Genomic DNA, 13,771 nt, shown 5'->3' on the forward strand with positions numbered 1-13,771 from the left:
TGACGAATCAGTCGTGCACATCCATCTATGGTGGATTCATGTTTTCCTTTTCCCGTGTCAGCAGGTATCGGGGAGAAATACACAACATGGGAGCCCACCAAGCGGGAGCTAGAATTACTACGACACAATCCAAAGCGGAGGAAAATCACTACAAACTGCACCATAGGTGGGAGACAGACGAGTGTTCTCCAGACGTGTGTGTGCGTGTGTCACGGTGTCTCAAATCTATCTGGGCTCGGTCACGCATTGAAGTATCACTTAAGGTCATTCAGTCAAGTGTCCTTTAAGGTCAGCCAAAAGCAGGCAGCCACACTGGGGTGCTTAACATCAAATTCCTCTATGACAGATCTGTGCCACCGTGGGTCTATCATTCTCTACGTGTTGCTCGCAGTGCTAGAAGCTCTCTCTTGCTCGCACTATTCCTCTTTTATTTATTTAGGGCCTTTTCTCATATTTATGTTCCTTCCCGTTTTTGTTCTGCAGTTCCATGCTTTTGTAGTTCACCGGTCTTCCAGAACAGAGAATCCGATTGCATCACACATTTTGAGCTTAGAGTCTCTGATTTTTTTCTATTTGTGAGAATTTTCTCCAGGATGTAGATGTCAATATACGGATGCTTCTAACAAGCGCCATGAGACCAGACATTGTTGGCCTGGGTGAACTCGGGGTAAATGAAACCTGAAGCCCTTGTGTTCATGCCATCCTCTACCAATTGGGCCACATATGTATAATCATGAAATTGAATTCATTTATAATGACTCATTATTAATTGGACACAAGTTAAGGCAGGATTGATGGGACAAAAGGGTTAAACCAAATATATCCAGTGTACCAGGTGCCTTTTCTTCCCTTAAGCTTGACGGCTGTTTGATTTACCAGCTACTGTCCGATATGATGATGATGCATCTAAACCACCCTCTTTGGCTTCTCTTGCAGGTTTACGAGGGTTAATAAACTTGGGCAACACGTGTTTCATGAACTGCATTGTTCAGGCACTCACGCACACACCGCTGCTACGGGACTTCTTCCTCTCGGACAGACACAAATGCGAGATGCAATCAAACTCCTGTCTGGTCTGTGAAATGTCCCAGCTCTTTCAAGAGGTAAGTGTGCCTCTGTGACTAAATGTACGTGATAAACCCGTAGGGCCACAGAAAGTGTACAGTTCCCTGCAGATTCACTGCTACGCCCACCCAAGGGGGGGGGATGTGTGTGTGTGTGTGTGTGTGTGTGTGTGTGTGTGTGTGTGTGTGTGTGTGTGTGTGTGTGTGTGTGTGTGTGTGTGTGTGTGTGTGTGTGTGTGCACTCTTATTAGTGTCCTTTGTGTGTGGAACATCAACTTTGGGTATTACACAAGGACCGCTGCTGCCTATTTCCCTATTTATCCGTTCCCACGCTGCTTTGCATCGATCCTCTCCGCCTTCAAGGCACCCACGTGTTTCAGTGTGACATGCATCTGTGTGGGCCTACAGGTGGTGCATTGTGCCAAACATGGTGTGTGAGAAAACACCAGTGATATCTGAAGTTGCCGTACGCCAGCCCCCACCCCTCAGACAAAGTTCTGTTCCTTTCACGCACAGAGTAGGAAAGCGACCGAGTAGGGCATGAACTGTGGCCTCTGAGTAGGCTGTGGCTGCTATTCAAGAACGGTACGCAAGCACGGTGACTGTCGCTTACGCCGAGGCAGTCTTATGAAGGTTGCCCATGGTTCTACGCTTTCCTCTGCAGCACAGGCACACATAAACACGCCCTCTTGCACAACTTTTTGACATCGCAGAGAGAAGGAAGTTTTGTTCTGCTTTCATCAAGCCCTCATTCCTCCCTGTTTGTTCCTCTCTGTACACTGTCGCTGCCATGTCAGCTCACTTCAAACTGCCGCGAGGAACAAACTACCTTCAGCTCAGTCTGCACGGACGTTTCTTTTCCCCTCTTCCCTCTGCACGGCTCACTCAGACTTCTCAGGGAATTGGGGAGATTAAAAGGCAGTCTTGAGTCGGTGTTCACAGTATTTCTGCCTGTACTACCAGAGAAATGAAAGGCACAGTCTGAAATGATGGTGGTGGTGGAGCTTGGCGGCAGCACCCAGGCTGCCCTTCATCTCTGCTCGGCTGCGCTCCCGTCATCTCCGCGCCACCCCCGGACTGTCTCTGCCCCGCCCCTCCAACCCCCCCCGCCCCCACCCAGTGAATCCTCTGTTGCTTCGCCCTAGTCCCGTTCTCGCCTTGTTTAAACAGCCGGTTTTATCTATGAATATGACATCCGTGAGGGTCTGACGCTGCTTTAGTCTGGGTTTAATCTACCGAGATGGGCGGCAGACCGGGGAAATTCAGGCATCAAAATAAATATTTGTTGTTGCTGCTGCTGCTGCTCACTCTGCAATTTCATGCAAAATACGGAGATACTAAGGAGCAAACAGGGACAAGGTACCCTGCTCTTGGAATAGCGCCTTGGTAGTAACTGTCTCTATTTTACGTATTTTAAATGTTTGCCCTCTGAATCCAGAAAAAACACCACGTCTTAAAGCCTATATGTGTCCTAAATTGATCCTTCTGATTGATAACCAAGTGCTGTTCAGTAATCAACAAACATCTTTTGGATAATTTCTGGAAACTCACTGAATAATGATCAATATCACCTGAGCAGACTTCTAAAACAAGTGGCTCTGCGCTAAGTGTCAGGTACTTGGTAAGCGACACCGCAAGCCGTTAAGAAGGAGTCCTCGATTCAGCTGAACGATTGTCATCCGATGTGTTGGTGTGTCTGCCAGTTCTACTCCGGCCACCGGTCGCCCCACATTCCCTTCCGGCTGCTGCACCTGGTGTGGACCCATGCCAAACACCTGGCCGGCTACGAGCAGCAGGACGCACACGAGTTCCTCATCGCCGCGCTGGACGTGCTGCACCGGCACTGCAAGGGGGACACCACGCGTAAGACGCACGCAAGCACGCTACCTACCCACGCACACACCTACCCATTCCCCCGCGCCGACCCGCACGCACGCACGCACTCACAAACGCACGCAAACGCACACCCACGCCGACCCACGCTAGCGCACACACACGAGCAAGCATACACGCAAGCACGAGCAGGCTAGCAAGCACACACGCAGGCGTCCTTTTACACCCCGCCCCCTAGTTTTTAGTTCCCCTCCCTATTGTTTAAATGAGCTGGTTAATGTTAACCCCGACCCACGCTAGCGCACACACACGAGCAAGCATACACGCAAGCACATGCAGGCTAGCAAGCACACACGCAGGCGTCCTTTTACACCCCGCCCCCTAGTTTTTAGTTCCCCTCCCTATTGTTTAAATGAGCTGGTTAATGTTAACCCCTAGCTAACCCCCGGTTTGGCAGGAGAACTACCCCTGAAGAGTTTCAGCACTGTGTCAGAAAACCCTGACTCATTGAGTTCTATAAGAGGGTGTGCACGGGCCGTGGTCAAAACGAACGTCACACTCGCATGAGCTGGGATGCGCATCCAATCGATACTAGCGCTCTGCGAAAACATTTTTAGCTGTACGTGGCAGATACTCCCCCGTAACAACTTTGTACAGTGGAGTCAAAAAGAACACTGACATGTTACCTTGCATGTTACAGAGCGGTAACATCACAAAGTGTTTGTTACAGGACATCACAGCCTTCAGAGGTTTATTTTATTTATACAGTTACCAGATAATATGAGGTCTTGAACGGGGAATCTCATCCGCACTGAAATTAATATTAATACGTCAAACTTATTCACGGATCCACCCCACTGTGTACGGCTCACGACAGCATTACAAAATGGACCAATCAAAGACAGCGAAGCGAGGGGCGGGAGGGACATGCTGCTCTTCCCTATGCGGACCTATGCCTTTTTTTGTTTTCTTATTCATCACACTCCTTACCCACAAGTCACTGCTCCCCGCCTCGCTTCAATTCCAAACGTACTGAAGGAGACTGACAATGGTGTGTACCGAAGGGGCCGCCGGGAAGTGCAGGGAATCTCAATAGACCCCAGCGCCTGCAGCAACGCGCTGAACGGCGTGGCCTCAGCCGCCACCGCTGCCTGTGGCGAGGACTCACGCCACTAAACGAACAGCCCACTGCATTCCCCCAGCCACACGGCAGGGACAAGGCAGTCTTAAGTTGGTGTGCGTGCAACTTTTTAACCGACAATGTTTTCTGCTTCCATTAGGAGATGACAACGGAAAGAAGGCCAACAATCCAAACCACTGTAACTGCATCATAGACCAAATCTTCACTGGGGGCCTGCAATCAGACGTCACGTGTCAAGTTTGCACGTAAGGACCATTTGTGTGGGTGTGGGGGAGTGTGAGCAAAGATCCCACTGTTTGATAATGGCCGTTGGGTCTGACAAAGCATCAACACCGTTGCACAACACTGCTCGAGTTGCTTCCAGCTTAGATCTCCTTTTACTCTTTTATCCATCCACAGACTAGATCATATCCCACTCTCCAGGTGTGCTTTTAATGGACCCTGTTCCGATCAAGACGCCGGCCCTTCCCCCTAGAGGGCTCAGCGCGGTCTCTCGTGTCCTCTTTGTCTCCTCGTCCCGCACTGTAGGGCAGGGCGTCTAGACACCAACTGACCCGCGGGCTGCCCCCTGGAGCTGACGTGTTCCGTTAACGGCAGAACACCGCCCTGATCCTCTCAACAGCATCTAGCTGAGTATATACGAGGAGCGGTTCACGCCAAGTATATGGATACCATCATATAACATAGGATAGGGCCGAACGACACACAGGGAACTGTGACTGTGGTTCACCTGTGGTGTATCCCTGATGGATAAAAAAAGCATGGCCTTCTTTACGTTGGCGGCGTACCGCAAGGTGAACGGCCTCCGTCCTCCTCAACCCCTAGCTGTAGAAGCCCCCTACTGGTCCAACGGACGACTACACGGCATGACTCATCTTATCAAGGGTGATGGTGCATTATCGTCTATGGGTCCGTATAGCAAGTGGGAGATGCGTATAGGAGCACGCGCTAATTCTGCAAAGTGAAAGTCTGCCTTTGGAAATACGGCATTAGAAATTCCCTATGTGCAGCAGCTTCTGTCTGATGCATCGCCATTGAATTGCCAATTGCGCTGGAAGGAGTGTGTGTGTGTGTGTGTGCACGCACGCACGCGCACACACGGAGAGACACACACGGAGGGACACACACACACTGCAGCGGCCAATCATCCTTCGATACGCTGGCCACAAAGAGACAAGGGACAGCTGCATGTAGCCAAGACCCTCTGCGCCGTAAACACACAGACACACATGCAGGTGACGTTGATACTAATGCATACCCCTCCCCTCCCCCCCCCCAATGCAGTGGCGTTTCCACGACGATAGATCCCTTCTGGGACATCAGCCTGGACCTGCCCGGCTCCTCCACACCTTTCTGGCCCCTGAGTCCGGGAGGGGACGGCAGTGCGGTCAACGGCGAGAGCCACCTGTCAGGATCGACCACACTCACAGACTGCCTACGCAGGTACCTCTCCAGCCTCCTCCTCCTCCTCCTCCCCACAGCCGCTGCTCACTGCCTCGTCTCTGCCGGTGCCGGAGGCGAACCGTTGGGTCGAGCTCTCTGTCTCTGTCTCTGTGTCTCTGTCTAATATTCCCTGATGTAAATGATGCAGGGCGGATCCAACCGCGGCGTTCTCTGGCTTTTATGTTCCCCACTGACGGGCGATCACTCACGGACCGCAATTACGGACAGTGTCAGCAGTCGTCAATGTTACTGGCTCTGTTAAGCAAGGGATAATGTCCAGCCACCCGGTCATTATCGTAAAATACACAGTTGGATCTTACGCTAGAGGAATATAAGGGGGGAAGTTATTGACACATTCTATTCCCAAGCCCCCTGAGTCATTTCCCTTCTGCCTCTCGATTCCTTGTGACTCTTACTGTCATGGTCCTTCATCACCCTCGAATCAGCCTGATTAGACTGCTGCTCCACTGAAGAAATCAATCATTTCAGCCAAAAATCGAACTACAAAATAATTTTGTTTGATATTTCATTGCTTCCGCTTATAGAAATGGTCCATTAGATTCTATGGTTGGAAATAGCCTCCATAGTAGCAGTGTGTTAGTCATAGCATCGGTCTGCTATGCAGCAAAGAAAGGCCACTGAATACTGTAATTTCCCAATCATAATCGAGTATTCATCAAAGCCATGTAATAAAGTATAATATTTTGGTTAAAATAAAGTCTCACTGCTTGTATAAAATATGGCCTTGACTCCCAAATGTGCTTAAATCAGGCGCCTTCTTTCTCTCTCTGCCGTACCGTGTTTCAACCAGTCCCAAACGGCCACGGTTGCACACTGAACCCTTCTTGCCATCATGGTTCTGGGCGGGGAACCGTTACGCCCCTAGTGTCCCCTGATTGATCCGCCTCAGCCTCAGCTCTTGCCACACCAGGAATCCAGAGACGGAACGGATTTGACTGCTGCTGCTGCGGCTGCTTCTGATAGGATGTGTCAATACATCCCCCCCATAGTCCTATAGCATAGCATCCAACTGTCAGGCTTCAGCGCTCTCAAACCACCCCCCGGGGCACTGCTCTCTCTCTCTCTTTCGTACCCTCTCGTTCTCCCTCCTTCCCTCTCTCACCCTCTTCCTCCCCCTCCCCTCACTGGGGCTTCTCCCGTTCTGCCTGCACCACAGCCCTCGGGTGGGAGGTGAGAATACCCAGGAGCTCATCTCCCATCAACCCAGGGTCTGCAGAACAGGTGTTGCCTCTCACGACCTACCCCTCTGCCTCATCACTATTACTCTTTCTCCCTTGCTCATTCTCTCTCACTCTCGCTCTTTCTCTCTGTCTCGCTCTTTTTCTCTCTTCTCCCCCCCCCCCCCGTTCTTAAGTCTTTACTGCATCCCCCACACACACACACACACACACACCAGTCCGCGCTGCAGCAAACCTCTTAAAGGTGCAGGATCGGTTGTTGCTGTTGCCGTGGTGATGGAGGCCTCATCAACGGAATGACTGCACCAGAAACGCAGCAGGGCGGACTCGTGTTATCGCTCTCTGGACGCAACGTAACAACCCTCAACGGATTATGGTTTGACACGCCACCACGCCTCCCCCGTTCATGACAGCGGTGGTGGTGGCGGTGGGGCACTGGCCGTGTTTGATTGAGCGGGAACGACCTTATGCGTTGCCGACGACGACCCATCTGCCTCAATGGTTTCCCAGAGCACTGATGAAATGAAACCTCCGTGCCTGTGTCACATTGTCTCTCTGTCGCTCTGTCTGTTATATGTGCTCTCTGTATGTTCTCGCACGTCCTCTCTCTCCCTCCCCCACACGCACACGGACGGACGGACCCTCACCCCGGATCCATCTCAATTCTGCTCCTCGTCACGCAGGTTTACGCGGCCCGAGCATCTCGGAAGCAGTGCCAAAATCAAATGCGGTGGTTGCCATAGCTACCAGGAGTCCACCAAACAGCTGACGATGAAGAAGCTCCCCATTGTGGCGTGTTTTCATCTGAAAGTGAGTCGGCCCGTGGTCGCATGATGCCACGCATCGCCTCCCGCCGCAATGTCTTCCACGGCACTGGGGACACGGGATTATGGGGTTTAATGGCTGCCCCCTTATGTGAACGTATGATAGAATGAGTATGGTTCCTAGGAAGGACAGAACTTTGTTGAGATAGAAGTAAAATCAAAATGTCCTCAACATGATGCATCAAATTCAGAGGATAGATTTTGGGGGGGGGGGGGGGGGGGGTTAAATGATTCCTGATGAAACGCGCTGGTAAATGATGTGGTTTATAATCTTGAATAGCTGGTATTGAGCATGATGGTGAATAGCAGCCATGTGTGATGGACATGTGGTGCAGAGTCTAGTGCTACTGGCCCTAGCTACGGCTTCTGGTTTATCCATTTTGACACTACCATCCCAGAGGACCTCATTGAAGACATAATGTATTCAGCTTTCTATTCTGCACTCATCCTTCAAGAGCCAAAGGCAAAATGTAAAAATCGGAGAGAGCAAGCTAAAAGTTTTGGGGTGAAGAGTTTCTCAGATTTAAAATTTGTTTTAGAAAGGAAGAGAATATGAATATGATTGAATATGTTGTTTTGTTGCAAGGCTTTTCTAAAGCAACTACTCAAACGTTATGGTGTACATTGATTGTGATGCCGCAAAATGCCAAGCATTCAGTTTAATACAAACAGCAGACGTGTGCAAAACCATGCAACACGCACACCAAAGAGGGTTCTTGTTCCATTTATCAAAGCCTGTTCACCATTCACTCCCTGCGTCATAAATGCATTCGGTCTCTTCCCTGTATTTCATAAGCAATGACTGAGGTTTAAAGCATTCCCTGTTGGTCATAAACACATTTCCCGTTTTTCTTTATCCTCTCCCATCCTCATTCTCTTCCGTCTGCTCTCTCCCTCTTTGTCCTTTCCCTCTTCGATTCCTCCTCTGGCCACCATCCCCCCCCCCCCCCCTCCCCCCCCCTCCCCATCGACAGAGGTTCGAGCACTCGGCCAAACTGCGGAGGAAAATCACCACGTACGTGTCCTTCCCGCTGGAGCTGGACATGACACCCTTCATGGCCTCCAGGTGAGCCACCCCCCCTTTCTGATCTCCAATGCAGGAACATTCACCACTAGTCCAGCGCTGTCCCTGATACTGAAGGGACTTTTCACTGGGTCTCATCGCCAACCCAATGAGCTCATGAAAATGTTTGAATCACTCTGAACGTTATACCATTCTGAACCCGTTTTTTTATTCAATCAATTCATTCATTTCTTTTCCCCATCATTGGATCTGGGTTTATGGATAAAGATATAGATTCCCTTTTTTTCAATCATGGACTCAGAAGGGAGGTGAAGGGATATGCAAATGAACCGATCCCTGACTCCCACCCGTGCCAGTCATTAGCCCAGTATAGTCCGCGCCACGTTTTCCCCCCTGCCAGTCGAGCATGCAGCAGCAGCAGCGGTGGTGGTGGTAGTGCCCCACCCCTCTGGTGGTGTTGGTGGAGCCTTTTATCCAGCTGCATACTGGCTCCCCATCATTGGACAGTCAGAGCTCCTGTACAGACACTCCTGCCCCCTAGTGGAGACATGGAGTACTGACGTGCATCAGCAGGATGTCTTGTGTTTTTTTCTTTCTTATTTGTTCATCTTTTTCTCTCTCCCTCTCTCTGTCCCCTGCAGTAAAGAGAGCAGAATGAACGGCCAGTACCAACAAACTGTTGATGTATTAAACAACGACAATAAGTAAGTACAACCCCAGGACGATCTGCATCCTCATGGGCAATAATACCATTCTCATTGGAACAACAATCAATTGTCGTTCATTGGGGTTCAGTAAGTCAACTTGGCTCCACCACATCGCGTAACGGATGCACCCTGCTGCGTCTTCTCGGGAACACTCCATTTAATCCCATCGACAAGAATGTCAGGTTTTGTATTAATTCACGGTGTTTAGAACAGCTTTCATTTTCCAGAACGTTTGCCAGGAAGTTTCTTGCGAATAACATTGATAATGCGTGCCCATATATGGCTCTGGCTATTTGGGGCCACGGCCGAAGAGGCCAAAACCCAAAGTTCTTTAGAATTGTCTTGATAGAATTCCAGTAGCGCTTCCTCACCTAGGTGACTGATGCCTCCTCTCTGTGTGTGTGGTGGCGGACAGGTATGCCTTGTTTGCGGTGGTCAACCACCAGGGGACGCTAGAGAGCGGACACTACACGAGCTTCATCCGCCAACACAAGGACCAGTGGTTCAAATGTGACGACGCCATCATCACCAAGGCAACCATCAAGGACGTCCTGGACAGCGAAGGGTAGAGAGGCGCACCACACGGGGCGTTGGAGGCACCACGGTAACGTGACTTTCCTCTCTGTGTATTAAGGGTCTGTTTTCTTTCTTTCTTGGGTCCGCAGGTATTTGTTGTTCTACCACAAGCAGTTCCTGGAGTACGAGTAAGCCTTAACGCGGGATCACGCTGCCCAGCGTGGAGAACACGACGTCTCTTTATGGCTGCTGAATCCCGGGCCGACGGGAGGGGGTGGGGTGGGGTGGGGGGGGCAAAGAGAGGACAGACGGACGGACGACCTGGAAACACACAAACCTACCTGAAGCGCTCTCCACTCTCCCGCGCCGGCCGGATCACCCGAGAGTGAGAGTCGACGAGAAAAAAAAATACAATAAAAGATCGAAGACTTCTGAAATCATGCAACCTCTCCACAAACAAACACAAAAAAAAAACTATACACAAAAAAAACCAACGCACTGAGCTTGTTCACGCCAGCTACTTGACGAATGCGAGCGGGGAGGATGAGGGATAGGACGTAGAGGAAGGGTTGATGGTAGTCTGTTTCCCCCCTCCCTCTTTCACCCTCACTCCCCCCTCCCTCTGCTGCAGGGGTGGGGTGGAAGCAGGTCAGAGGTCAGTCACGCGGATCGGGGCACATGAGGACATGAGGACCGATTTATTACAGTGTTGTATTCTAACTGTTATTTTTTTCTTTCCCTCTCATTTCTCTCCCATGGTGCTCTTGTTTCAACCGACCAAGCATTTAACTGAGTCAGTCACGGTGGATTACAAAAAAAAAAAACTGTTTTGTCGTATGCATATGGAACTTGAATGCAAAAGAAAAAAAAATGTTAACAAAAAAAAACGATCGTAAAACTACACAAAATCAAGGTATTATCAACTGTTTTGTGAGAACAGTTTTAAAGGTATGGTTATGATTTGTATCATTTGTGAATTTAGTTATCCAATACTGTATGAATTTAGTAAATATCTATTTTTGAAGAGAAATGAAATTATGTGGGATCTAAGAGATACCAGTTGCTGGTGCAGTGCTGCCATGGAAACCAAACGGACTTGGACGCAAGCATACCTAATACTCACTTGTTCTGTTTTTTTTATTTGTTCTGTTTTTCACTCTGGTTGAGGGCAGGAAATATACCCTTTTTATAAGCAACTCATTGAATTTTGAGTTTTTGTTTACTGTTCCTTTCGGTGAATATATTCATTTTTATTTTTTTTAATTTTTTTTGTTGCAGTGTCCCTTTGCTGTCCTGGTACTGAAGATGAAAAAAAATGGGGGCGTATACTTTTCATGTGGAATAGTTGGTATGATGACGACGACGACGGTGATGAAATTGGCTCACGTTTGCTGTTGATTAATTGTATGTTATGTGTTAGCTGTGCGGGGGGCATTCTGGTGTGAAGATACTGTATGCATTGTCCTCGGTTTGGGACTCCTTGTGTTTTCGAGAATGCTGTGGTCCTCATCATTGGATCAGCAGCGATCGCTGTTGCGCACCAAAACAAAAAAAAAAGGCCCTTTCAACACCGCATGTGACGGGGGAAGGGGCCTGCAAGCGCCTCAACGGCCTTCCCGCGGTGATGCCGGAGGCCTGCGGTCCCTCGGGTCGGTTCTGTCTTGAGGCTCGGTTACCGTGATTCCTGTACTGTATAAAGGAGGGAGGGGGATGTATTCAAAAGGGCAAAAAACTAATTGCACGTACATAGGCACCACCACTCAGGCCACACGCCCGACTCTGATCTATCAGTGGTCCCTTCTCCATGGCAACCGTGAGGCTGGCGGTGTGGTTATGCGGTGTTTGTCTCCGCCTCCGCAGTGCAGTAAACCTGGCCCTCTACTCAATCAATACGCTGTCTTTGGAGTCCGATTGTTTTTGAGGTGATGCACATACGCCAGGCTGTTTTGTTGTTTTCATGTTGAAATATTCACGGATTGTGTACAAAAGAAAAAGAAAAAAAGGATGAAAAAAATCACTTGCATATAAAAGGAGCCCCCCCCCCCCCCCCCCCCCCCCATCACAAAGTAATATCACATTATTGCCACAGCCCACCCGGGTTGTTTCGCTGCTCTGTAATTAAAACAACAAAGTGCATATCTTTGGTGTGCTGCAGAACCTCTCAAACCCTGAGCCAAAAGGACGGAGGAGTGTGATCACGGACTTGCTAAATGGTTGCACCAAAGTGTTGATGTATCACGGCACAGATCATGCCGCACAATGGACATTCAGGGATGCGGCTGAAACGAAAAAGGAAGAGAAATAGCTTCATTGTCCGTTTCAGTGATTAAACTCAGAACAAAACTGCAATGTATTGGTTGTGTTTTATTTGTCCGTGGCCTTTATCGTAATTGCTGGCGAAACGACGGTTTCACAACTTAATGTATAACCATTTCTTCAATTTGTTATGCGCTTAATTTGGAAATGATATAGTTCAAATATAAGGATTGCCAGTTTAAAAAAAAAACGTCTTGACTGATCAATGTTTTTTTTAAGCTTTTGGCCTTAAAGTCCATACTGCATACTAAGTTGAGGGGAGAACTAGCTCAACTTATCCCGGTCATTTCTGTAGATCTAGGGCAGCTCTAGCTCACCTGATCCAGTGTCAGTTCTGTGGAGAGCTAGGGCAGCTCTAGCTCACCTGATCCCGGGTCAGTTCTGTAGAGCTAGGGTACCCTCGTTCTGCTGCGTTTCATACCTTTTTATGACTTTGTATTTGGCGCCACCTTGAGGGTAAACTATGTATTACTGAAGGGTAAACTGCTTTCGTTTTCTGTGTCACTGAATATAAATAATTGTACTTATTGGAAGGGACAAAGCGTTACCAACGTAGGCTTTTAAGCATCATACGTATTTTGTAGAAATAAGCTATAGAATCTCTTGATACATCTAGGGGAAGGTTGAGGATATTATGTATTTGTGAATAACCCCGTACAAGGACTATGGTCTGAGAAAAATGTAATTTCAACTTGTGATTTTTGTTTTTTTGGCGTCAGAAGTGGACGAAGGAGGTGTCGAAACCCAGCAGCACATGTTGACTCCGCCAAGTAGAATATCACACCAGAGGGAGTGTTGTAGGCTACTGAATATCAGCACGGCTGCGATTAGTTCGTAGCAGAACCATTTACCGAGAAGAAATGGCTCTCTAAATAGCTCTGGTCTGTAGGTTCGAGCAACGAAGATAATCACAGAGACGATGCTGATCCAGTGCAACTCGACCTCGACTGCGTCATTACTTTTATGCAACGGTTCTACAAGCACCGTATTAGTAGTTGGTTGGAGTTAATAAGCCGCAACCAATTATGATTTGTTTAATTAATCATTAATTTTGTACCACCAACACAAACAGTTCAAACAGCGACTAAGCCGGGTATGGACTGTTGCCAAGCAACACACTTCTTCCTGCTCTCCAGCATCTACTTTGTGTAGGTCTAACTACCGCGGGTCTGCTGCATAGTATGACATGCATTTGTCTCTGTTTCATTTTATTGTGCAACCAGTGAAATACGATCTGGACAGTCGCTTTGGTGGCATGTGTAATTCCGAAAAGTTAATTATTATAAATTATTAATGATGGCTAATTAACGGTTATTACCCTGCAATAATTTAGCTGTAAACCGCAGATTTGTGTAGTTAAAAGTTCCAGCGCTGTTATACTCTAGGTATCAGCACTCAATAACTAGGTCGGAACAGTAGTTTAGTGGACATTGCGGTTAAACGGTGCACGTTGCATCAGTTGCATTTAGTTAGATTCAACGAACTTAGAAATATGTTCCATGATAACATGCCCTACCTTTCCAATGCTCGCTTCTCAATCATTTTTATCATGGTGTAAAACTATATTTTAATAATTCAAACCACTAGTTTGTGTAGTAGCCTATTTTGTGTCTCTCGTTGAAGGGTGTTACATTCGATATGGACGGGTATTGTAATGGTTTATTTAGGTAGGCCTACAGCTGTGTGAAATCCAAATCAAAACAT

The 13,771-nt window shown here is 48.4% G+C and overlaps 1 protein-coding gene across 4 annotated transcripts in view; it reads left to right on the forward strand.

The window, feature by feature from the left end:
- LOC115528808 (ubiquitin carboxyl-terminal hydrolase 22) overlaps nucleotides 1-12,100 on the forward strand; it is a 30,885-nt gene extending 18,785 nt beyond the window's left edge. For 2 of the 4 annotated variants that reach the window (XM_030337149.1, XM_030337166.1), the window contains 10 exons: nucleotides 65-166; nucleotides 937-1,103; nucleotides 2,768-2,927; nucleotides 4,178-4,283; nucleotides 5,323-5,481; nucleotides 7,364-7,490; nucleotides 8,479-8,570; nucleotides 9,170-9,232; nucleotides 9,651-9,800; nucleotides 9,901-12,100. In XM_030337149.1, the coding sequence (XP_030193009.1) occupies nucleotides 65-166; nucleotides 937-1,103; nucleotides 2,768-2,927; nucleotides 4,178-4,283; nucleotides 5,323-5,481; nucleotides 7,364-7,490; nucleotides 8,479-8,570; nucleotides 9,170-9,232; nucleotides 9,651-9,800; nucleotides 9,901-9,943 (1,169 nt within the window). In that variant the 3' untranslated portion in view covers nucleotides 9,944-12,100. Of the gene's footprint in view, nucleotides 1-61; nucleotides 167-936; nucleotides 1,104-2,767; nucleotides 2,928-4,177; nucleotides 4,284-5,322; nucleotides 5,482-7,363; nucleotides 7,491-8,478; nucleotides 8,571-9,169; nucleotides 9,233-9,650; nucleotides 9,801-9,900 lie in introns of all 4 variants that reach the window. The other 2 variants (XM_030337139.1, XM_030337157.1) reach the window with 1 other exon arrangement.
- Nucleotides 12,101-13,771: the final 1,671 nt, after the last annotated feature.

Source organism: Gadus morhua, chromosome 2, assembly GCF_902167405.1.
Source record: "Gadus morhua chromosome 2, gadMor3.0, whole genome shotgun sequence".
NCBI classification, from domain to species: domain Eukaryota; kingdom Metazoa; phylum Chordata; class Actinopteri; order Gadiformes; family Gadidae; genus Gadus; species Gadus morhua.